We start from the raw sequence: 25,427 nt of genomic DNA, 5'->3' as shown, positions 1-25,427 counted from the left end.
TCGGGGGATCCAGTGAAGTTCCCAGAGTGTCATTAATGTTCCATTTCTTGATCTGGGGGTTATTACATGGGTGGTTTCATTTTTGTAAAAATTCTTCAAATTGTTTACCTGTGACTTGTGTACTTTTCTACAGGAGTGCTATACTTAGCAAAAGTGCTTACTTAAATAAGAGGGCTTGACGAAGCAAGCCTCCAGGTCTGAGACCTCACCCACTGTCACTACTTTAAAATGAAGGCAGAAGGGGGAATTTTACACTGACATTCCTGGAGGCTGCACGAGAATCTGTTTTTCAAAGGCTGCTCTTGCACCACAATGGAGAAGGGGATGGTTACCTGGAAACAACACTACTGGCTTTTATTTTCTAAATAATTTTTCAGAAACTGCAACAGGCATGGAAGAGAATAGAACCAGAAAAGCTCATGGAGAAACAAAACATCAGAGTTAAAGAGACCTTGGGAGGTCATGGGATCCAGATTTCTCTCTCCTTGGAGGAACACATTCAGTTTCCCAGATGATGAGAAGAGATATTGTACAATAGCACTAAGATTGTGGGTGATTTCTGATCTGATTAATTTTAACTTGATATACCAGGTTATAACTGGTATAGAGTCATAGCCATAAGAGTCCTTTATGGCTAAGTTTGCCAATGATATATCCTGAGAGGCTAGTCATGTTACTTCCGGTTATTTTTTAAGAAACCTCTTTAATCTGGTGGCTCTTACTTGGTAAGAGATATAGTAGAATTAACTATTGGTAACATTCCAACTTGCACAAGTAGCAATATGTGGTTTCCTGGTATTGAACTCCTGAGTGCAGTGTCCACATAAAGTGGTTCTAATTTGGAAACCAGCATCACATTTACATAACTCACAATGCATTTCATTACATCTGCTCATTTAAGTATTTATTTATCCTCTTTTACAACCATGATTTTAAAAGGTCTTTCATTTTGACAGTAATCTGTAGATTCCCTTACCATTCTCTTTGCTAAGCTAATGAAGATTCACACTATAATCATCAATTACCCACAACCATGCTCACTGAAACCTCAGTTATCGATGGTTGGTCATATCCCTGGAGAACGATCTGCCAGTATCCTAGTGGGTAAGTCCTTCGTGGAAAAACAAACCTAGTTTTCTAATGTGAGCAACAATAGCCACACTACTGAGTCCTTCAAGTATGAAAAGTAATTAGTGGATACATGACATAGAACCCTGACTACTCATGAGCATGGTCCATTCAGGTTATAAATGGAAGGATGGTCAATTTTATGTGCCAATTTGGGTAGGCCATGGTACCCAGTTTTTGGTCAAACAACAATCTGGATGTTTCTGTGAAGGTATTTTTTAGATATGATTAACATTTAAATCAGTAGGCTCTGAGTAAAGCAGATTGTCCTCCATGTGGGTGGGCCTTATCCAATCAATTAAAGACCTTAAGAGAAAAGGCTGCAGTCCCCAGAGGAAGAAGGCCTTCTGCCTCCAGACTGCCTTTGGACTCAAGATGCAATAGCAACTCTTGCCTGGCCTCCAGTCTGCCCACGTTCCCTGTAGATTTCAGACGTACCTGGCCCTATATCGCATAAGCCAGTTCCTTAAAATCAATCACTCTCCCTCCCTCCCCCCACACCCCCTGTATAGATACACACACACACACACACACACACACACGCACGCACACGCACACACCCCTTACTGATCCTGTTTCTGTGGAGATCCCTAATACAAATGGCTTAACATACAGTTGTTTCCAGAGTGAAAGGAACTCTGGAATAGCTTTGTCCCGCATCTACTATATATTGTATCAGAAAAGTAAACTGCATGCTTGTGCGACCATCAAGGTCAATGCTCCTCCTGGGCACTGCTCCCTGCCAAAGTGAACTACATGGGGAATAAGGAATGTGTCATAAGAAGTCTAATATCCATGGAACTCTGCTCAACATTATGTAACAACCTAAATGGGAAAAGAATTTGAAAAAGAATGGATCTGCGTGTATGTACAACTAAATCACTCTGCTGTACACCTGAAACTAACACAACGTTATTAATCAACTACACTCCAATATAAAATAAAAATTTTTTTAAAGTCTAATACCCATAATTAACATACCTCTCACCAAATATCATTATGATCGTGACCCCAGGAGAAATCCGACAAACTGAATAATAATCATGTGACCAAATTTGAACTTTCTCTTTAAATTATTTGACCCAAAGGTTCCCCAAAGGTCTCTCTTTCAGAAACAACCTCCCAAAGTGATCCTCTGATTCATTCTCTCTAGGTCAGCTTTCTATCTCAACTATTACAAGGTCAGAGTTTCTTCAAGAGAACCTGTAATTATTCAGTCAGACACCTGCTTCAAGACAGAGAGTGGGCTAAAGTTCAAGCAGTGTTTTTGTGCCAAAAAACACAGCTTCTCCACTCAGTTTGATTTCAAGAGGAAAAGTGTTCGTTAGAAGTCTCAAGAACTGAATGGGAGGTGAGAAGATGAAGGAAAAGAGGACTGCAGGCCAAAGGAATCCAAAAACAGGGAGAGGGGAGTAGATGACAGAGGAGTTTCCTGCAGCAGGCCCCCAAATGATTCTGGCGTGAAGGCTGGAAAGTTCATGTATTTATATAATAAGGAGCCAATGCACTACGCATAAGAAAAAAAGTCAGGTTTTATCACTGTTTTTAAACACTGGCATTTAAGAGAATTTAAGGGAAGCACAAAGCTCATTAGCATGACTTACCTCGAAGTGGTAGCTCCTCCAATCAACAACGGAATCTTTATAGCTAATCTCTCCATTTCCTTAGCAACGAAAATCATTTCATCCAGGGAAGGAGTGATTAGTCCTGACAGGCCAATTATATCTATTATTTAAAAAAAGAAAAAAGGACAGTGAGAAGGAGGATGAGAGAAAAGTAGAAGACTCATTTTCAAAACTTTGTAATAAAGACCACAAGACAGAAGATAAATTCCCAATTTCTAATTCTGAGGCTTCTTTTCTGACTGGGGGTTTTCAATTTATTGTTTGCTTTCAGGAGTAAATATGATTTGCAACTTCAAGTTGCAATAATATGCTTGCCACAGTTTCGGGAAGCCACGCAATTGTTAGTTCATGATTTCCCAGACTCAACGTGTCACAGTGTCAGAAGAAACATAAAAGCAACTACACACAGAGGAAAAAAATCTAATAAAACTGTTCTCTTTTAAGAAGCCTGTCCCCATTCCCCTTCCTCATAGCTAGAAAGGAGTTTCACGGTGACCTGCTCACCCCTTCGACCTCCATTATAAACGGCAATGACAGCACCCCCAGGCAGAGCTGGCACTTGAATGTCTGAATGTCCCACCATCCCACATGGGCTGGGGCATGGCTATTCACCAACAGACAGACAATGGGAGGAAATGATAGTTACTGAAATGCCCAGGAGCACGGCTGCACAGTACCTGCTTTGTGGTCGAGAGCAGCTTTCAGTATCTTGTCACATGGAGTCATGACTCCTAAGTCAATAACTCTGGAGCACAGAAATGAGATGTGAGACAATTAATGAGAACCCATTGGTGAAAAAGCTAGACGAACATTTTTATTTAGCCATTAAATACTGCTCTAACGTAAACTGGAATCACACTGAAAAGCTCACTAAATATCAACCACCAACTCAATGATGACTGCCATTTATTAGGAACTGACCATGGGTCAGGGACTATGCTGAGCTTTTTTAAACACCTTTGCCAACTTAATCCACAGAGCATCTAATCCACCTATTTAAAGTAGACAATTCAATAATTTTTGGTGGAGGACATTATTATTTCCTAAGCTCAACACATAATTTGCCATTTTAACCTAAGTACAATTCAGCATCACTAATCAGTCAATTGCAATGTTGTGCAACCATCAGCAGCATTTATTTTCAAAACTCTTTCATCGCCCCAAAAGAAACTCTGTAATCCCTCAGCAACAATCCCCGATCAGCCCGCCTCAGCCCCTGGTAACCTCTACTCTATTTTCTGCCTCTATGAATTTGCCTAGTTTGGATATTTATACAAGTGGAATCATACATTATTTGTCCTTTTGTGTCTGGCTTATATCACTTAGCATAATGACTTCAGGATTGCTCCACGTTGTAGCCTGTGTCAGACCTTCATTCCTTTTTAAGGCTGAATAATATTCCATTGTATGAATGTGCCACATGGTGTTTATTCATCCATCTGTCAATGGACACCTGGGTTGTTTCCACTATGCTAAGCCTTCTGTATAAACAATCATGTTTAACCCTCACAGGAACTCTACATGGAAGCACTACCATGGGGCCCATTTTCTGTGGTTTGTTTTCAAATTTTACTTCATGCATTTATCCAAATATATACACTGGATGGATTATTACAAATGGCATCATTGCGTTAAAGAATATAAATATTTTTACGATGCTCGATTCATGTTTTAAACTCGATTTTGAGGCAGGTTTTACCCATTAATACTCTCTCTCTTTTTAAAAAAATTCTTGAAAACATGATTTTTACATTTTAATGAGGAAGGGCCCAGAGAAGTGTGGGCCCAGAAGTTAAGCATCTTGTCCAGTCAAACAACCAATCAGTAGCAGAGCTGAGGTTTGAACCAGGATCTGACACCAAAATCCATCTTCTTAGCCATGTAGGCCAATAAAGATGCTGGGTAAGTTCACTCAATAAATATCCACTGAACAGTATACCCTACATGGAAGCCAACAAGGAGGATAAGCAAGAAGAGGTCAGTTCCTGCACATGAAAAGCTGACGAGAAGGAATCTGGTGACTAAGTCGAGGGAGACTGAATCAGAGAGCAGGTAACCACGAGAGATGGAGTGAGACTCAAAGGAAGAGCTGACCCTGGGCGGGCACATGAGAAGGGGGACGCAACTGCACAGAGGAAGCCTGGAGCCTGTTACGCTCAGAGGACAGAGTAACACCAAGGAACTGTAACTCAGGGAGGAGACAGCTTTCTGGAACTCGGAGAAAATGGGACTTCTGCCCTTGGAAATGTTCTATAAACTACTCTTCTATTCTAGATTTAGAGAGTACACAGAATGTCAGTCATTTTGACAATTTAATTTGATCATAAGTATTTGTTATAAAGATGTTTAAAAAATTACAGTACGTGTTTTCACTTGCTTACTAATGTCAACAATTCTTAAAACTAAATAGGCAAAATAATTTTAAATAAAAAATAATCAGTGCTTAAGAACTACTACCCAGGGCTTCCCTGGTGGCATAGTGGTTGAGAGTCTGTCTGCCAATGCAGGGGACACGGGTTCGTACCCCGGTCCAGGAAGATCCCACATGCTGCGGAGCGGCTGGGCCCATGAACCATGGCCGCTGAGCCTGCACGTCCAGAGCCTGTGCTCCGCAATGGGAGAGGCCACAACTGTGAGAGGCCTGCGTACTGCAAAATAAAAATAAAAATAAAAAAGAACTACTACCTGACATCATGTCAGCTGCTAACAGGTGGGTGTAGTTGGACACCAGGGGCAGGAAGGAGACTTGCTTCTCACTATATAGCTTCTCATACTGTTAGATTTTTTAGCTTGTTGCCATATTACTTAAATTAAAAAAAAATAAACTAGCACATATGGAATCCTCAGTAAGTAAATTTCAAATCAATGCTAACTCTATTCACGTCTGTTAGCACTAAGCTGGTAGAGAACAAATGCTGTAGGTGTTGATGACGGGGCACTGCAGGTTATGACGGGGCGAGGTGGAACCTTTTTTTTTTTTTTTTTTTTAGCACATTGCACTCAGTCTGGCAACTAGATTTGTTAAACTGTGACTAAATACAGCCTATAAAACTAAGCAAAATAGCATATTGCTTTTATATCAAGACAAAGAGGCATGTATTTCAAAGCTGACTGCTTTCAGCATTGCATATATTTTAAAAATTCAATTAAAAATCATCAGTATGATGGCAAGAATCATCTTGCTCTCAATTCGTTTTCTTGTTTTAGGCACTGTATCGTTCAGGAACATCGTGTGATGCTTGCTTTTGTGTGAAGAAAAGTAAGGAGACCTCGTGGCCGGACAGAAATGGAGGAAGGAGAAAGCTGTAGGGAGTAAGGTCAGAGGGGGAGAAGAGGGCATCTTTTCTTCTTTTTTTAATTTTTATTATTTATTTATTTTTGGCCACGTTGGGTCTTCATTGCTGCGTGCGGGCTTTCTCTAGGTGCAGCGAGCGAGGGCTACTCTTCGTTGCGGTGCGTGGTCTTCTCATTGCAGTGACTTCTCTTGTTGCGGAGCACGGGCTCTAGGTGCACGGGCTTCAGTAGTTGTGGCAAGTGGGCTCAGTAGTTCTGGTTCGTGGGCTCTAGAGCGCAGGCTCAGTAGTTGTGGCCCACAGGCTTAGTTGCTCCGCAGCATGTGGGATCTTCCTGGACCAGGGCTTGAACCTGTGTCCCCTGCACTGGCAGGCGGATTCTTAACCACTGCACCACCAGGGAAGCCCCGTAGAGGGCATCTTTTATTGTTGTTTTTTTTACATCTTTATTGGAGTATAATTGCTTTACAATGGTGTGTTAGTTTCTGCTTTATAACAAAATGAATCAGTTATACATATACATACGTTCCCATATCTCTTCCCTCTTGCGTCTCCCTCCCTCCCACCCTCCCTATCCCATCCCTCTAGGTGGTCAAGGGCATCTTAATGGCAGCAATTAGTTCGATTTTCAAAATATTGTTTCTTTAGCTATCCAAATGGAGCCCTTAGGTAGTCGTCTGGATAGGTAAGCCTGGAGTCCAGGTGACAGATCCATGCTGGGGATAAAACTTGGGACTCGACAGCGTATTAGATGGTGTTAAAAAGTCTTCAGACGGTGTGTAAAAGATGTAGAAAAGTAAGTTGCCAAAAGCGGGTGGAGGGTGGGGAGAAAGCAGGGAGGGAAGGTGGGGAGAGAGGAGGGGAAGGGGAGCAGAGATGAAAGGGGAGAGGAGCAAGAAAAAAAAGTCATGAGACTGAATGAGATGATCTAAGACTCTCTGACCAGACCTACTTTAACCCGATCTGACTTTTATCAAGATCCCAGATGGTCAGAAGGCACATTACAGTCCGAGAAGCACTAACCTAGGTAGTGAGGACAGACAGAGAAGAGGTCCCAGGGCTGAGCCTCGGAGCATTCCCCTGTTCAGGGGTCGCACAGAGAAGGAGAAATCAGCAAGAGAGTGACAACTTGCAGTCAGGCAGGTAAGAAGAGGTCTGGAAACAGTGAGCCAGGGGACTGGGGTACAAGTTCAACTTCCAACGTATTAGGCTGCCTTAAGAGGTCTTGCTGGGCGACAAATATATCACTGTTTAGAGGAGCACTTCCCAACGTTGTCCACGCATAGAAAGTAGTATTTATGGCACTGGGATACAGGAAGGAGGCTGCTCACCACCAGGGAAAACCAATCTGGTTTCCCCAGCCCCACCCCAGAAGAAGGGGATCAGTTTCTGAGCATGTGTGAGTTGAGAAATCAGTTTCTAATGTGAGTTCATTAGAATATGAATTCTAATTCATATTCTGAATTAGAATATGGTGTGACAAGTACCACAGAGGAGGCATTTACAGTGTGCTGTGGGAGACCATCTAATCTCGGTAACAACTAGAAGCACGCCAGGAGGGTGATTCCAGCTGCATTTTGAAAAAATACATAGGTATTAGCTGGATGAAGGAAAATAGAGGGCCACCCAGGCAGAAACTAGTACTATGAAGGTCTAGAATCACAAAAAACGGGCCCTGGGGAGCCCTGGCTGAAGGAAAGGATCTGAAGCCTGGGTCAATCCCATCCCTACCTTCCGTGGCAGCCGCCATTCTTCCCACCATCTCTTCCCATTTTCTCTCCCCTTTACTACAACTCCCTGTGTCCCCCATATAGCTCTCCACCTCCCTTGGCTTTCCCTTGGTTTCCCTTCTGCACTCTGAGCTATACCCCATGTCTGTAGGCCTCTTATACACATTCTTATATTTTGCCATATGAGACATTAAAGAAAATAAAAATGATGTTATGGGGGCTTCCCTGGTGACGCAGTGGTTGAGAATCTGCCTGCCAATGCAGGGGACACGGGTTCGAGCCCTGGTCTGGGAAGATCCCACATGCCGCGGAGCAACTGGGCCCGTGAGCCACAACTACTGAGCCTGTGCGTCTGGAGCCTGTGCTCCTCAACAAGAGAGGCTGCGACAGTGAGAGGCCCGTGCACTGCGATGAAGAGTGGCCCCGCTCGCGCAACTAGAGAAAGCCCGAGTGCAGCAACGAAGACCCAACACAGCCAAAAATAAATAAATAAATAAAATAAATCTATATATTAAAAAAATGATGTTATGGAAAATTTTGTATTTTATAATCATCTTTCTAAAGTGCTTATAACAGAGCTGTAAATGCAAGCATATAATTTGGGTTTCTAATACAGAAAAAAATGTAAGCCGCACTAAATGCCTTAGCAAAAGCATCCAATACTATTTAAGAATTCATAGAATTTAGAAAATAAATATTGTAATATATAAAGCCCCTTTTACTCTCCAGAAGGAATTAAAATGGAATATAAAGCTAGCTTTGCATCTGCATCCACTTAGGGTGCCTCATATTTGCTGTCATGTGAAATAAAGTTAAAGGTGGCAGCTTCTTCTGATCCTGCAATTCACAGATACCACCACTAGATGGGAGTACCGTACAAGTCTGCAGCCCCAACTAAGGTTTCCAAGCTGTGGTTAAGAACAGATAAATAGATGAAGCAGGAGTGATACATGCATACGATGGAACCATAAGAAGCCATAAGAAAGAAGGAAATCCTGCCATTATGACATGGATGGACTATGAGGGCATTATGCTAAGTGAAATATGTCAGACAGAGAGAGACAAATACTGTATGATATGCTTACATGGGGAATCTAAAAAAGCTGAACTCATAGAAACAGAGAGTAGGACAGGTGTTACTAGGGGCTGAGGGGTGGTGAAATGGGGAGATGTTGGCCAAGGGTACAAACTTCCAGTTGGAAGATGAATAAGTTCTAGGGATATAATACACAGCACTGTGAATGGAGTTAACAATACTGTATGATATACTTGAGAGTGTTAAGAAAGTAGATCTTAATGTGCTCACCACAAACAAGAAATGGTAATTATGTGATGTGATGGAGGTGTTAGCTAACACTATGGTGGTGATCATACTGCAATATATAAGTGTATCAAATCAACACGTTTTACACCTTAAACAATGTTATATGTCAATTATATCTCAATTAAGCTGGAAAACGACAGACAGACACAGACACAGACACACACACACAGTTGAAAGCCTCCGAATAATTATAAAGAGAGCATGTTGAGGTGCTAGGAGAAGTCTCTAGTGTGCCCTTGACTTAGATACAGTCGTTTTCCTCACTCAGCTGAAAGCTCTAACATTATACAGTTTCAAAGTGTCCCCTTCTTAGCCATATATTGCATATTATTTACCCATACTAGACAATTATATTAAGAACCACTGGTTAAAGTGAAAATATGCCTCATTATCTGTTTCATCAGATCCATATTTTTTAAAGTACTAGATGTATATCTAATTTTAACATTTCTGTTAATATATCCTACTTTTTCTTACCCAGTTAAACAGTGTGCATTATCTGTTAAATAGGAAAAGTCCACATTTGTCTTTTTATATAATTATTATTAAAGAGTATATCTAAAATCAACTTTCATGTAATCAAATATCTGATCAAAAATGTTTTTAAATATTCTAAATTATTTCTTCAGAGGAATTTAACTAGAATATTAATATTATACATTACAGTTAAAGTTGTTTATAACTGGAATAAATACTGGAAGCTAAACTGACATAACATAGAATCCCGACTTTTGGATTCAGAAGCCCTAAGTACAGCCTGCCACTTGCTAGCTGTGTAAAATGAGAAATACAATAATTGATGCAGGCAAAGCATGATCAAAACCATAAAAAGAAAGAATGATCAAAAAGAAAGAAAGAAAGAAAGAGAGGGAGGGAGGGAGGAAGGAAGGAAGGAATCAGGAAGAGAATACCAAAAAACAAAGAAAAAGAAAAATCAGTTATATAAAAGCACTATATAAATTGTGAAGCAGAAAACAAATGTTAGGTATTAATAAACTCTTGGTGGACACATCCCCAGATCTATTTAAATTCTCAAATCTGCAAATTCTATGCATCATCCCCATAAAAAATGTGTTTTCTGTCTAGACAGAACTATCACTTTCAGTCCTCTTTACTTATTTTTTCCCCCACAAAGAACACGTCTCTTCATGAGATTTACTGCACCAACAACAAAGAACCAGGAATGAGAAAGTTGCATTACTATCTGGCACTGGATGGTTTGCTAGACTCACTCACTAGCCGGGTGATTCACCCAGGCATCAGCTGGAACATGGATACCCAGGCAAAAACATACATTTAACTACATAAAGCAGCTATCAGGGGCACCTGTCTACTCGCTGATGTCATAACATTAAACCCACCAATGTCAAGAGCCTATGTGTTATAAGACATAAGCCCCAAAGGGGTGTTTGACCTGATAGAAAAAGTTTGCACATTAACTTTCTCTTTTTTTTTGCAAAAAGAATAAAATTTCATCAGAAGATGTTTCTCCAGTTACTCCAGATAAGTGGACCCCAGTGCACAAGCCAGAGAACTGGGTGTGCTGGTCACAGTTTTCCCTGGCCTTTTTTTTTTTTTGACTGTTTTGGGTCTTGGTTGCTGCATGTGGGCCTTCTCTAGGTGCAGCGAGCGGGGGCTACTCTTCGTTGAGGTGAGCAGGGTTCTCATTGCGGTGGCTTCTCTTGTTGCAGAGCATGGGTTCTAGGTGCATGTGTTTCAGCAGTTGTGGCTCGCCGGCTCTAGAGCACAGGTTCAGTAGTTGTGGCGCACGGGCTTAGTTGCTCCACGGCATGTGGGATCTTCCCGGACCAAGGATCAAACCCGTGTCCCCTGCATTGGCAGGCAGATTCTTAACCACTGCACCACCAGGGAAGTCCCTTAAAATGTTTTAACTGGAGGAAAAAACATTCCTGGTATGATTCCTTCAGCTACTTGTCCATTTTTCATAATAAAAAATGATAAACACATGACAATGATATCTCAAGAATTGCTGTAGAAAGTTTGCCTACAAATTGCCTTTTTAGTAGTTCTTGTCCCACTATCACCACTAAATATGTTTCTGGCTTTTTAGCCTGATAAACAGTAAAGTTCTTGAATGGAGAAAAGTCAACTCAATCACTTTGGTGTCTTTGATACAATGCATGGTATGTAGTAGATGATCTATAAACATTTATCAGCCTAACTGAATTTGAACTAATTATGATGAACACAAATAGAAACCAACAACATAGGGTTTGAAAAGATGAGACAACAGAAGAAATGTCAGAGAATTTAGGAAGCAAATACCTCATCCAAATACTTATTCCTCATCCAAATACTTATCCTATAGGTAAAATCTCATTATAACAACCTCCACTGTATCTCCAGTATTTTTACCTTAAAAAAAAAAAATTAGGGTTTCCCTGGTGGTGCAGTGGTTGAGAGTCCTCCTGCCGATGCAGGGGACACGGGTTTGTGCCCCGGTCTGGGAAGATCCCACATGCCGCGGAGCGGCTGGGCCCATGAGCCATGGCCACTGGGCCTGCGTGTCCGGAGCCTGTGCTCCGCAACTGGAGAGGCCACAACAGTGAGAGGCCCGCGTACCACAAAAAAGAAAAAAAAATTAATATATTCCAAGAACAATATGCCTCATTTCCAGGACCAGGAGAGAATGCTAAGTCTTTGACAATGAACAGGCAGCCAAACAGAAGTGCCTGTGAAGACAGTCAGAGGGAAGAAGGTGTCACCCTGACACTGCTCCTCCATCTCCAGCCTTTCTGAGTGGTTCTTAGCTGCATTTAATTAGCCTTGAAAGCAGACATGGATAAACATTTTGAGAGTAGGCAGGGGGCTTAGAGGGTAATTATTATCTGACAGTGGGCAAAGACAACTCCAAGGGGACCCAGCTGTAGCTGCAGTCAAGTCTCTCTTCTCTACAGAGAAAAACGCATATTGGAAAGAAGTCCATGATTCAAAGAGACTGTTGGTTGGACATGGACCAGAGAAGACATTAGTTATATTAGGCTTTTCATTACAAAGAATATGTTGAAATCTGAGCAAAACATGCTCTTACTGTGGGTCATGAGCTCTCACACAGAAATAAATTTGTGCTGAATAATCATTCAACTATAATGAAAGATAGAAGAAAGGGATTTTACTTGTATACAACATTCAAAAACTAGCTTCATCAACACCAGGAGGCATGCCTGGTTCTGTACTAAGCAAAGCAAAAAGAACTGTACAGTCAAAGCCTTCTTATAAGACTCCATTTGGCTACGGTCTTAATAAGATCTTGGCTCTAAAAATCTGGCAGTTCATTGAGAGGAAAAGGGAAATATGCTCACGCCATGGGGTGGGACCCAATGTTCTAGCCTCTGGCCGGAGGTCAAATCCCCAGAGGCCTCTTGTTGTTTTGACACTGCTTGAATAGTTTTTTCTATTCTTTTTGTCCTTACTGAACATACAACATTGAATAATTACTAACTTCCTTCATTTGAAAAGGTATGTTCAATGTAGAAAATTTGAAAACACAGTGAAGAAAAAAATTAAAAATAACCTCGAACATCTACTGCCCTACCCTGCCCTTCGCACCCAGTAAAGAATTACCCTGTTAATGTTTTTATTTTAAATAAGAAAGGGGGTGAAAATGAAGGGTCTTAACTCACCTGAAATTATTGCACCCAAGGACTACTCCAACTATGTTCTTGCCAATGTCGTGCACATCGCCTTTAACGGTAGCCAGCACAATGGTACCTTGGTAAGGGTCCTGGAGAGGAAGCCAAGCAGCTAAGCATCGCTGTGGTCACTTCAGAGCAGATCACCCAGTTCTCCAAAGCCAGACAGGTGTCAGCATAGAAAGCAATTCAATACAGCCAAGGCAACCTCAAAGATGGACCCAGGGGACTTCCCTGCTGGTCCAGTGGTTAGGACTCCAGGCTTCCAATGCAGGGGGTGTGGGTTTGATCCCTGGTCGGGGAACTAGGATCCCACATGCTGCGTGGCATGGCCAAAAAAAAAAAAAAAGACGGACCCAGAAGCCAAGTCCCGTCCTCTGTGAGAAGGCAGCTGTAAGCCCCAGTAGCTCGAAGGAAGCCCACCCAGCTGGTTAGCTCAGGGGGCTTCAACCAAGATCATGCATTCCATCACCTCAAAGGACAGTTTAAGTTCAAATACAAAACAGTCCCATCGCTGAAGATCATATCCTTAACCCCCAAAACCTGTCTGATAAACGTTCGCTGTTAGCAGTAAAGGGAGAGGGAGGAGCCAGTGAATCGCACGTGTCCTGTCAGAATGGGAAGGACCACAACAGCCCAGTGCAGGGGGGCTTCAACACTGTTGCTCCAGACTGTCAGCACTCCCTCCCTCAGAAAAAGGAAGGAAGGGAGGGAGGAAGGGAGGGAGGGAGGGAGGGAGGGAGGAAGGAAGGACGGACGGAAGGAAGAAAGGGAGAAAAGAAGAAAAGAGAAAAAGAAAAGAAAAAGGCACACAAGGCAAATGGGATTTTTATAAACACTATGCAAGAGCCATTCACAAACTCAGATCGATTTTAGAATTCAGAATCCTAGGGGCCAAAGCTGCCTGAGCTTCACAGGGGGCTAAACAAGGTCAAAAGCTTAATGATTTACTGTGGTGGTACAGCCAATAAGAATGGAACTGAATCCAGCAGTGGTGACAAGAACATGACCAGCACACAGGAAATATTCAGTTAAGAGGTTAAGAGGTTTTCCAAAACTAAGCAGCATCTCAAGGGTAGGGATCAATCTTTTTTAGCTACAGTGTTGAGCATAGTACCTGGCACATAGTAGGAGCTTTGTAAATAGTCAGTAGATGAATGAACAAACTGCTTTTGTCTTGAAATCATGGGCTTTGTTTGAAAAATTATGTTCCTATTAAGAATTTCATGAAGCCACATTTACGGGAAAAATCCCAGGGTATTCTGATATTTGGTAAAAGAGCTGGATCATTCCTCCCTTTCATCTTCAATGACAAACACAGCCAAGCCTGATGACTTAGGTCCCTACCCACACCCCAGTAAGAGTGTGCAGAGCCGATCCCCACAGGGCCCACAGGCTTGGACAAAATGACTCACCTTGTCTTCTATCGTGCCAGTAAGCTCTTTGGTTTCTTCTCTCTCTTTTTCCATGAAGGGAATAAGGTGACCCACGGCTTTCTTCATGACCCGAGCTGACTTTATAACCTGGGGTAAATACACAGAGTCAGGCATCTTTACCAGAACACCTGGATGATTGCTACTGGCCACTTGTGAAATTTTAGCACAAATTATTATGCATGCTTTGTCCTCAGGTCAGCCACCCTGGATTCCACTATGACAGTGGGTGGGGTAAGAAAGGAGATCCCCATGAGCAAAGTCAATGAATGAGGTAGAGCAGAAGGAAAACAAGGCTAGAAACCAAATGTTGCAGTTTCTGTCCTCTGAACTTCTGCACGTTATTTTTTCTCTGCCTAGAAGGCCCTCCATCACATCTCCAAGTTCTATACATCCTTCAGGTGTCAAGCTTCTCCTCCAAGAGCCCCTTGTCAGCCTTCTCTTCTCAATCCCCAGTGTTACAATTCACTTACAATTAAGGCTTATGCAAAAAAGGACCTTTTAAAGCTTACAGAATTGGAGAAGAATTTTGCAAACATATATTGGATAAGCGATTAATTTCCAAAATATATAAAGAACTAACACAACTTCATAACAAAAAACCAAATATTCCAATTAAAAAGTGGGCAGAAGAACTAAAAAGACATTTTTCCAAAGAGGATATCAAAATGGCCAGTAGGCATATGAAAAGATGCTCAACACCACTAATCATCAGGGAAATGCTCATCGAAACCACACTGAGATATCACCTCACACCTGTTAGAATGGCCATCATGAAGACAAGAAACAACAGGTGCTGGGGAGGATGTGGTGAAAAGAGAACTCTTATGCACTGTTGGTGGGAATGTAAATTAGTCCAACTATATGGAAAACAATATGGAGGTTCTTTAAAAAATTAAAAATAGGTCTACCACACAATCCAGCAATTCCACTTCTGGGTATAAACCCAAAGGATATGAAAACAGGATTTCGATAAGATATTTGCACATCCATGTTTATCACAGCATTATTTATAGTAGCCAAGATATGGAAACAACCCAAACGCCCATCAACAGATGAACGGATAAAAAAAAATGTGGTACATATATATACAATGGAGTATTATTCAGCCATGATAAAAGAGGATATCCTGCCATGTGCAAAAAACATAGATGGACCTTGAGTACATTATACTAAGCAAGATAAATCAGATAGAGATAGATAAGTACTGTATCATATCACTTACATGGGGAACCTGAAAAAGGCAAACAGGAAAGAAAAAACAAAACAAAACAGAGAGTAAAATGGTGGTTACCAAAGGATAAGGGATGGGAAGATAAGACTGATGGTGTTTAAGGGTACAAACTTGTAACAAGTAAATAAGCCATAGAGATCTAACACACAGTATAATGAATATAGACAATAATATTGTACTATAATGATACAGTGTGATAAAAATTGCTTCAATGGCAATCATATTACAATATGTAAATGTATCACTGTGCACTTTAAATTTACAAAACATGTCAAATTTATTAAACAGACAAATAAGAACAGGGCCTTTTATAAAATTCATCAACGTATGCTAAAATTCATGAGTAGAAGTAGGATGCGAAACAGGATATTTGCATAGTCTCAAAGTTTCTCCCCACAAGTAAATTTACAGTGGAGAAACATAGCAGGCACCATTAACCAAATGATCAAAGTTAACCTCACCAGTAATGAGACACAGCAACATGATGGGCCTCCTGATATGATCCACCGAGAAGGGCACAGCATTATACTGTGTTATTCTTGCCAAAAATGAGAAAACATCAGACAAATTCAAACTGAGGGACAGGTTACCGTTATCAAACTGTACTATACTCTTCAAAAGTCAAGGTCACAAGGAAAGACTCAGAAACTGTTAGAAAAGGCAGGATAAAAGCAATGTGGGGTTGTGGAATACAAAGAGAACAGCAGCGGAAACACTGGTGAAATCTGAATAAGGTCTTTCGTTAACAGTATTATACCAATGTTAACTTCCTGGTTCTGATAACTGTACTATGATCAAGTGAAAATGTTAACATTAGGGTAAGAAGTTGAGTGAGGGATACACATCTGCAACCTGTCTGTAAGTCTAAAGTTAACTCGAAAATAAAAAGTTAAAATAGTAAGTCAACATCATGAAAAATAAAGACTGTGGAACTGCCCCAGACGGGGGGAGACTAAGACAGGACAACTGAACGCTCCTTATTTTGAGTGTGGTTATGGTTTCACAGGTGCAGACATGTTAAAGCTTATCAAACTGCATCCTTTAAATACGTGCAGTTTATTGTATATTAATTATAAAACAATAAAGCTATAAGAAAAGATGAATGCTATGAAAGAAACAGGGGAAGTGGGCAATGAATAATTAAATGTAGAATGAGTTTTTAAAAAATCAACTATAATTTTAAGAAGAAGTTAAAAAAGAAAAAAGAAAGAACAGGGACTTTTCATTTTTTGTATGCCTCCCAGACCCGAACCCAGAAGGCTCAACATGACTTGTTAACTGATGTGGTCAGTAGCTGCTGTAAGTCAAAATAAGAGTAAGAGTACTGGTTTTACTTGAAATATATCATTTAATATATATCACTATTTAAATTGGTAATGACCTTTTCAAAATATTCATCCTTAAGGATGAGCACTGGCTGGTCAAATCAAATCTTAATATGATAATTTTACATTAATCTTGGGTTTTATTTTTTTATTTAATTTAATTTATTTTTATATAGCAGGTTCTCATTAGTTATCCATTTTATACGTATTAGTGTATACATGTCAATCCCAATCTCCCAATTCATCCCACCACCACCACACCCCCGCCACTTTCCCCGCTTGGTGTCCATACGTTTGTTCTCTACATCTGTGTCTCTATTTCTGCCTTGCAAACCGGTTCATCTGTACCATTTTTCTAGGTTCCACATATATGCGTTAATATACGGTATTTGTTTTTCTCTATCTGACTTAATGCACTCTGTATAACTTGGGTTTTATTTTAATTTGGGGGTGGAGGAGAGACAGGTGTTAGGGTAAGAAGTGATACAGAAGCCCAGAACATGAAGACTAGAATGCTGGGAATATCCAGATGACCTCTAACCTCCACACCAGCCTAGATGGACTTTTCCAGACTACTCCTAAAAATGAATTTAGAGAAAGAATGACCAGAATCACATCTCAATGCCCCTGAGCTCTCGTCAAAATTGAAATATACCCAAACTTATTATGCATTAAAAAATAAAGGCTTTTTCTTTCAATTGTGAAAATTTCCCATCATTTGCCAACCTGAGGTAGAAACATTTTTCCAGCTCCAAAAAGATCACCAACAATTTTCATGCCATTCATCAGTGGTCCTTCAATGATATTCAGAGGTCGGGGATATTTTTCCTGGTTTAATCTGGCTTCCTCAGTATCCTCAATAATGTATTTTTCAATGCCCTACACACACGAAAAAAAAATAGGAAAAATATCACAGAAAAACTTGGCTTAAGTTCAAATAGCCAACAAAGAATAAATCATGGAAATACTTAAGATCATGGGTTTTGGAATCAGACTGTTCAAACCCTGGCTCCTATCACTAATTTAGACAATTCATTAAGGCTCAGTTTCCTCGATTAATATATCACACAGTACCAACCTCATGTGGTTATTCTGAGGATTAAATGAGATAACCTGTGTAAGGTGCTTAGCTGGCTTTATTGATATAAAGTAAATATTGAGTAAAAGTGAAAAATTAGTGACAGAAGGAGTACTAATATGTTAAGTTCAAATTCATAATAAAATACACTTTTTTTCCTAGTGGTTTAACAGGTTATATATTAACAAATATCTCCTGTGAAAACAGTATGTTTTCTCACTGTAATGTTACAGGGCTGGGTTGGGGGAGGAATAACAATGGGCAGGACACTTAAACGAAGTTCAGTCCATGAAGCTTCTACTGACTTGTCCTGCCTTCACTGGTCAGGCCCTAATCCTCCAGCATCCCCAGTTCAAGGATCCTTAGAGGTGGCTGACTAGTTCCACAACCTGAAGTAGGTGAATCTCAAAAGTCCAAGAAATTAAAAGTTAAATTCTAGAGGCAAAAAAAGAACTCTGGGGCTTCCCTGGTGGCGCAGTGGTTAAGAATCCACCTGCCAATGCAGGGGACATGGGTTCAAGCCCTGGTCTGGGAAGATCCCACATGCCGCGGAGCAACTAAGCCCGTGAGCCACAACTACTGAAGCCCTAGAGCCCGTGCTCTGCAACAAGAAGCCACTGCAATGAGAAGCCCGCGCACCGAACCAAGAGTAGGCCCCGCTCACCACAACTAGAGAAAACCCGTGCGCAGCAACAAAAGACCCAACACAGCAAAAAAAAAAAAAAAAAAAAAAAAAAAAAAAAAAAAAAACTCTGAAATTTTCCAGACTCACAAATGAGGAAACTGAAGCCAAGAGATTTATCTGGCGTAAAATTCCAATTATAGCAGAAGAGCCAGGATTCGCTTGTTGACCAAACAACAGTAGCTTGGTCTCAGACAGCATTTCTCTACATCGGCACTACTGACCGTTTGGACTGAATAATTCTCTGTGGTGCAGGACTATCCTGTGCATTGTAGGATGGCCAGTTCAGCAGCACCCCTGGCCACTGGATGCCAGTAAAGCTTCCACCCCCAGTTGGGACAACCAAAAGTATGTCTAGATACTACCGAAAGTTCTGGGGTGGGGGGTGGCGTGGAGGGCAAAATCACCCAGGGTGGTCCAGGGAAACTCCTTTGTCAGCTGCTGTCAGCACCTCCCTTCCAGCCACATCATCAGCCCCCAGGACGAGCCCCAGCCTCCAGCCCACACTCACCTTCACAAGAGCGTATGCAAGGCGTTCTTCGATGGGGCCATTCCTCCACTCATCAGTCTGGATGACTTTCTTCCCTCCCTTGCCCTGAGTCTGGATTGAAATTTGGACAGGGAGATAATACAACAGGTCACTTACTCAGCTAATGGGCAGAAAAAAACTATGCCTTATTCTTCTTTTACATTTCAAGGCCCTAGTAGAGTATCCAGCATGAATCAAGATCTCGGTAAATGTTTGAGGTAAGGAGAGATGGAAAGAGAGAAGTCTTTTAGGATTTGAACTTTTATTTTTTAAAAAAATTTTTCCTTCCCGTTTTATTAAAATAGAATTGGCATACAGCACTGTGTAAGTTTAAGGTATACAGTGTAATGAGTTGACTTACATACATCATGAAATGTTTACCACAGTAAGTTTAGTGAACATCCATCATCTCATATAGATACAAAATAAAAGAAAAAGACAAAGACATTTTTTCTTGTGATGAGAACTCTCAGGAGTTATTCTCTTAACAACTTTCATATATAATATACAGCAGCATTAATTATATTTATCATGTTGTACATTACACCCCTAGTACTTACTTACCTTACGAGGAATTCTGTACCTTTTGACTGCTTTTACCCTATTTTCCCTCCCACCATCCCTGCCTCTAGTAATCACAAATCTGATCTCTTTTTCTACGAGTTTGTTTGTTTTTAAAGCATAATCAACCTACAACACTATGTTAGTTCCTGGTGCACAGCATAGTGCTTCAATATTTCTATAATCACAAAATGATCACCACTAGGATTTGAATGCTTAGTAGAGAGATAGAGTGAGGCTCCATTTTTTTTCTTTCCTTTTTTCCTAAAAGATAGCATCTTAGGACCAAAGATTTCCAGGACAATAAGAGAAGCTAGCTAAACCTCATATCTGATGAGCTTTTAAAGTTCTCAACAAGGACCATCACTACCCACAGATATGTGCAGAGAGGCTGTAATGAAGCTAAGTCAGAAATCATCCCGGAGGTGGGGACACTGTGAGGTGCAAGACACAGACTGTGCTCTCGGGGACTTTGCCATATCATAAGGGAGGTGGAAATACACAAAGAAAGGTAAGCTAAAGAGAAAGCACGTGCCAAGGGCTGAATGAAGAGATGACACAGATAAGGCTAGGAATTTTGCGTATCATCGCAAACTGGAGTGGTGAAGAGAGACTTCAAAGAAGCTGACAGATTCAGCAAAGGGACAAAAGCACAATGATCATGGTATGGAAGGTGAATGACATTATCTGTTTCCTCCATCTTGACTGATGGCACTAGTTGCCCAAACCATAAGCCTCAGTATCACTCTTGACTCTCCATCCATTCCTCACATTCAATCAATCGCCTAGTCCTAATGCTTACATCATCTCAATTTTTCTCTCTACCCGCTTCCATTTTCATAGTGCAGGAAGCTAACTGGTCTCCACAGCCCAGGATCACCCTGGTCTCCAATGTATCTTCCACCCTGTAGCCAGAGGGGGCTTTCCAAAATGCAAACCTGATCAAACTGCGCCCATGGGAAAAAATTCACTGTAAGTTCCCTATTTCTCTCCAGATATGGTACCGATTCCTCTCCACGCCATACAATGCCCTGACCTGACTGACTTCCTCCCAGCTTCATCTTCTGCTACTCCTGAGGAGCTCAGCTGTCTTGAACGTTTCAATTCCTTACACTCTCCATCATCTCTTTCACCCCCAGGACTTCATTTCTGTTCACCTGACATTTATTCAGCACCTACCAGATGCCAGGCCCCAGCTAGATGCAAATCCTCCTCCTCTGGCAGGGAATACCAGTACAATCCAACCCCAAACATTAGCCTGGCTAACTCCTATTGAGCTTTCAGGTCTCACCTGACCCAGCATTTCTGGGAGGCTTTCCCTGACCACCTCTACCTTTGGGTTCACTGCCATTCCTAAGCAGTCTAGAGCATCCTATACATGCCCTGTCACAGCACTTACCCACCACACTCAATGACAAATGCCTCTACACACTTTTGCATGCCTCACTAAGTTGCAGGCTCTGTAGGGGCACGTCTCTCTTACTACTTAGATCCTCTAAGTACAGAAAGCACAAAGCACAAAGCAAGAGTTGGGTAAATATTAGCTGAATGATTTAATCCTGAACAAGAACGGATTTTCCAGAGCAATGTTTGGGCAGGACAGTAGAGGCCAAGTCACAGAGTGCCAGAAATCCATGCTCTGGAGTTTGGACTTAACCTTCCAGGCAGTGGTGGTAGGGGTGGAGGTGGGGGAATGACACAATACAAAGTTCTGAAGCTGCAGAGTAACATTCAAAGTAGTAAATTTTTTTCTTTTGGCCACATGGCTTGTGGGATCTTAGTTCCCCACCCAGGGACTGAACCCGGGCCCTTGGCAGTGAAAGCACTGAGCCCTAACAACTGGACCGCCAGGGAATTCCCATCAAAGTAGTATTTTTAAGAGAACCCTAGAAGGGGGAGGATATTTTAACAGTCCATGATGAAGGCCTGAACTACAGCGGTAGGAACAGGAAGAGGAGGAAAGGACAAACATAAAGGCATCAAATAATGGACAGTGTGGTAGGAAAGAAGGAAGGGCCTGGGGGGAGCTCCAGGGTTGAGGTTGGGGTAACTGAATGACGCAGGGCTTTATCACATGTCGAGAGACCAATGCCTCTCTCGCATGCTGAAGAACCTTAAAGAAGATGGCAATTAAAAAAAGATATAGGGGCTTCCCTGGTGGCGCAGTGGTTGAGGGTCTGCCTGCCGATGCAGGGGACGCGGGTTCTTGCCCCGGTCCGGGAGCATCCCACATGCCGCGGAGCGGCTGGGCCTGTGAGCCATGGCCGCTGAGCCTGCGCGTCCAGAGCCTGTGCTCCGCAACGGGAGAGGCCACAACAGTGAGAGGCCCGCGTACCGCAAAAAAAAAAAAAAAAAAAAAAAAAAAGATATATATATATATATATATATATATATATATATATATATATATATATATATAAAATCAGCATTATTTACAATAGCCAAGATGTGAAAACAACCTAAGTGTTCATCAGTGAATGAATGGATATAGAAAGTGTGGTGTATGTATATACAATGGAATATTATTCGGACATAAAAAAGAGGAGATCCCGCCATTTGAAACAGCATGGATGGACCCTGAGGGCATCATGCTAAGTGAAATAAGTCAGACACAGAAAGACAAATACTGTATGATCTCACTTATATTTGGAATCTAAAAAAAAAAAAAAAAAAATACTGTCCTGGAAGTGAAAAACAGAACGGCTGTGTGGGTCCAGAGTGGTTTTAAGTGTAGTGGTTGTTCCCCTCGTGATGGCGGGCTGACAGGGAGCTGTGATTCGTCGCCGCTGCCCAGCATCAGGAGAGAGGATGGTACTGCATATTGCTCGCCTGGGAAAAGACCAAAATTCAAAAATTCAAAGTACGGTTTCTATTGAGTGCTTACTGCTTTTGCACCATCGTTAAGTTGGGGACCTGTGTATTCTCACAATCTGAGGCCATTCAAGAGCCATCCCACCCAGAGCAGAGATCCTCCCCGTTCATGCCCAAAGAGTACTGCCTAATAAACAAACTCCACGGAAACTGCATGGTCTCATGACACCTGGAACTTACTTGCCACAAGTTAGCCTGCACCAAATCAGGGGAACTGTTTTTCAATAAAGCCCATTAGAGAGCTTAGGAAGATCAGAGACAGGACTCTTTCCACCCTTTTTAATAATAATATTGAATAATCTATCAGATGAAACTTGGGTGCAGAGTTCATCATTTCATAACAAAAATTAATAATCATTCTCTTATATAGAAAATAATTCCTCAACCCTTATTTGTCTCATAATATTCCTGCTTTTCACGCTCCCTTTGCACTCGGTGTATCCTGAGGAATGGTTACAGAGCTGACGACTCCTGGCAGTGATGAAAGCATACCTGTTTTGGTTATTAATTCCTTACTGGTAACAGAAGTCACCTTGAATGTAGACAGCCTACTTGACAGAGGGGTCAATGGCTTGTGATAAGTCCTTGTGCTTACATGAAGAGGGAGGCACTTGTTTATACAATGGATTGTTGAACCCTTGCAATTTTTTTTTCTTAATTTATTTTTGGCTGCATTGGGTCTTCCTTGCTGCACGCGGGCTTTCTCTAGTTGCGGCGAGTGGGGGCTCTCTTCGTTGCGGTGCATGGGTTTCTCATTGCAATGGCTTCTCTTGTTGCGGAGCACGGGATCTAGGTGCACGGGCTTCAGTAGCTGCGGCATGTGGGCTCCAGTAGTTGCAGCACGCGGGCTCAGTAGTTGTGGCACACAGGCTTAGTTGCTCCGTGGCGTGTGGGGTCTTCCCGGACCAGGGCTCGAACCCATGTCCCCTGCCTTGGCAGGCGGATTCTTAACCACTGCATCACCAGGGAAGCCTGAACCCTTGCAATTGTGATGAAGATTTCCCCCTTAATCTTCAGCTGTGCCCCAGGGGCAAAACCTCTCAACAGCTCAGCAAGATATAGAGAAACAAAAACTTGTAAGCAAATACTGAAAGTGAACAAAGACCGAAAAGAATGACTGATATAAAATACAAAACCGGCAAAACCGTACATGAGAATAGGCTTACGGAGCCCTACCTTTCCTAAGCGAGAGCTGTCTCATCTGAACAGTGGAGAAGATGCAATAGCACATCACTTTATGGGTTAATTAAGAATGCTCTAGTATAACTTCCTGATATAGAAGCTATGATGCCCTTCTGGCCTTCAGCAGAACCCTGTTTTAGTCAGTGATTCATGAAGGATCCCCCGCTAAGTTGAAGGCAGGCTAAGACAAAAACTGAATAGTGTTTCACACTCACGTCTTGGGCTAAGCACTTTGTCTACCTGAGTAGAAACAATCATGGAAGTAGTGAAGGAAAGCTAGGCACTGTTTCTTATGTAATGAGCTGTGAAGCAGAACCTGATTATATTTGCAACAGTCAAGACATTCCGTCCTGGGTCCACATGAGAAATCAGAAACGTCCCAAGGAACTGAGAGGAGGGTCACGTGCTCACTGGCACTGAGTCTGAACTCCACTCAGCTCTGCTGAATGAACCTAAGGCTAACATGAGCAGTTTCATAAATCTAAATCTTGTCTCCCATGAGGCTAATAAATCAGGGATGCAGTTAATCCTAAATTGTCCTATCCTTCTTCCAGAACATTTCAGTACTCTTCAAAGGAAGAGGAAAAGTTAGCAGTTCTGCCAGAGATGAATTCAGAATTTAACATGGAAAACATTAACACAGGTGGCCACACACATAAAAGCATTCTACCACTTTCCCAACGTGCTTTGTGAGAAAAATGTCTTCCCTTGCTATCACTTTCTGAAATAAATTAAAAAGTAAGTTTTCTTGAGGTAAAGATCTCATCTTTCCTTAAACTGAGTTCTAGGAAGCAGCACCCATAATAGATACTTAATACACCTAGGACTGCCGAACACATAATAAACGGAAACAAGGAACTCATTTTTGGATTAACTAAAATTATTCTCATGTCTATAAATCAAATGTGTACAGACCTCAAGCCCTGAACTGTAGAACTGTGCCACCATTGGACTAGATCCTAATATAAACAGGTAAAATACAAATATAAAGCTAAAACAATGGGAACCAGGTAATGACATAGCCACACAAGAAAATGTCCAATTTACATTATGAGGTAGAAAAATACCCAATAAAGTGGAAAGATGTTCCCAGTATACTGCTAAACAAATGGGTTATCAAAAAAGCATTGAGGGGCCTCCCTGGTGGCGCAGTGGTTGAGAGTCCGCCTGCCGATGCAGGGGATACGGGTTCGTGCCCCGGTCTGGGAGGATCCCATATGCCGCAGAGCGGCTGGGCCCGTGAGCCATGGCCGCTGGGCCTGCGCATCCGGAGCCTGTGCTCCGCAACGGGAGAGGCCCACATACCGCAAAAAGAAAAAAAAAAAAAAAAAAAAAAAAAGCATTGAGAATATAGTTAACATTTTTATTAAAAAATGTGTGAGTGTGCGTGTACGTGTGTGTGTGTGTATGGACACACCTATTAGCACATATTCGTATTGAAAAAAGAAGCAAAACCATGACTAGAAGGTTGTAACAAAATCTCAATGCTTAAAAATGGGTAGTACGGCTTTCCTGGTGGTGCAGTGGTTGAGAGTCCGCCTGTCGATGTGGGGGACACAGGTTCGTGCCCCTGTCTGGGAAGATCTCACATGCCGTGGAGCGGCTGGGTCCATGAGCCACAGCCGCTGAGCCTGCACGTGCGGAGCCTGTGCTCCACAACGGGAGAGGTCACAACAGTGAGAGGCCCGCATACCGCAAAAAAAAAAAAAAAAAAAATGGGTAGTAGGATTATGAGTAATTTTTATTTTCTTCTTTTGCTTACCTGTATTTTGTACATTT

General features: G+C 41.7%; 1 protein-coding gene across 4 annotated transcripts in view; it reads right to left on the bottom strand.

Annotated features, from left to right (window-relative positions):
- Positions 1–25,427, bottom strand: part of MTR (5-methyltetrahydrofolate-homocysteine methyltransferase) — a 118,496-nt gene that overhangs the window by 33,318 nt on the left and 59,751 nt on the right. For all 4 annotated transcript variants that reach the window (XM_060108280.1, XM_060108307.1, XM_060108290.1 and 1 more), the window contains exons 19-24: positions 19,017–19,106; positions 17,472–17,624; positions 14,169–14,276; positions 12,745–12,845; positions 3,431–3,498; positions 2,733–2,853 (exon numbers count right to left, since the gene is read on the bottom strand). In XM_060108280.1, coding sequence (XP_059964263.1) covers positions 2,733–2,853; positions 3,431–3,498; positions 12,745–12,845; positions 14,169–14,276; positions 17,472–17,624; positions 19,017–19,106 — 641 coding nt within the window. The remainder of the gene's footprint in view (positions 1–2,732; positions 2,854–3,430; positions 3,499–12,744; positions 12,846–14,168; positions 14,277–17,471; positions 17,625–19,016; positions 19,107–25,427) is intronic.

This window comes from Mesoplodon densirostris, chromosome 1 (assembly GCF_025265405.1).
Source record: "Mesoplodon densirostris isolate mMesDen1 chromosome 1, mMesDen1 primary haplotype, whole genome shotgun sequence".
In the NCBI taxonomy this organism is placed as follows: domain Eukaryota; kingdom Metazoa; phylum Chordata; class Mammalia; order Artiodactyla; family Ziphiidae; genus Mesoplodon; species Mesoplodon densirostris.
The sequence above is the reverse complement of the archived record's forward strand: the minus strand, read 5'-3'. Positions and strand labels throughout refer to the sequence as shown.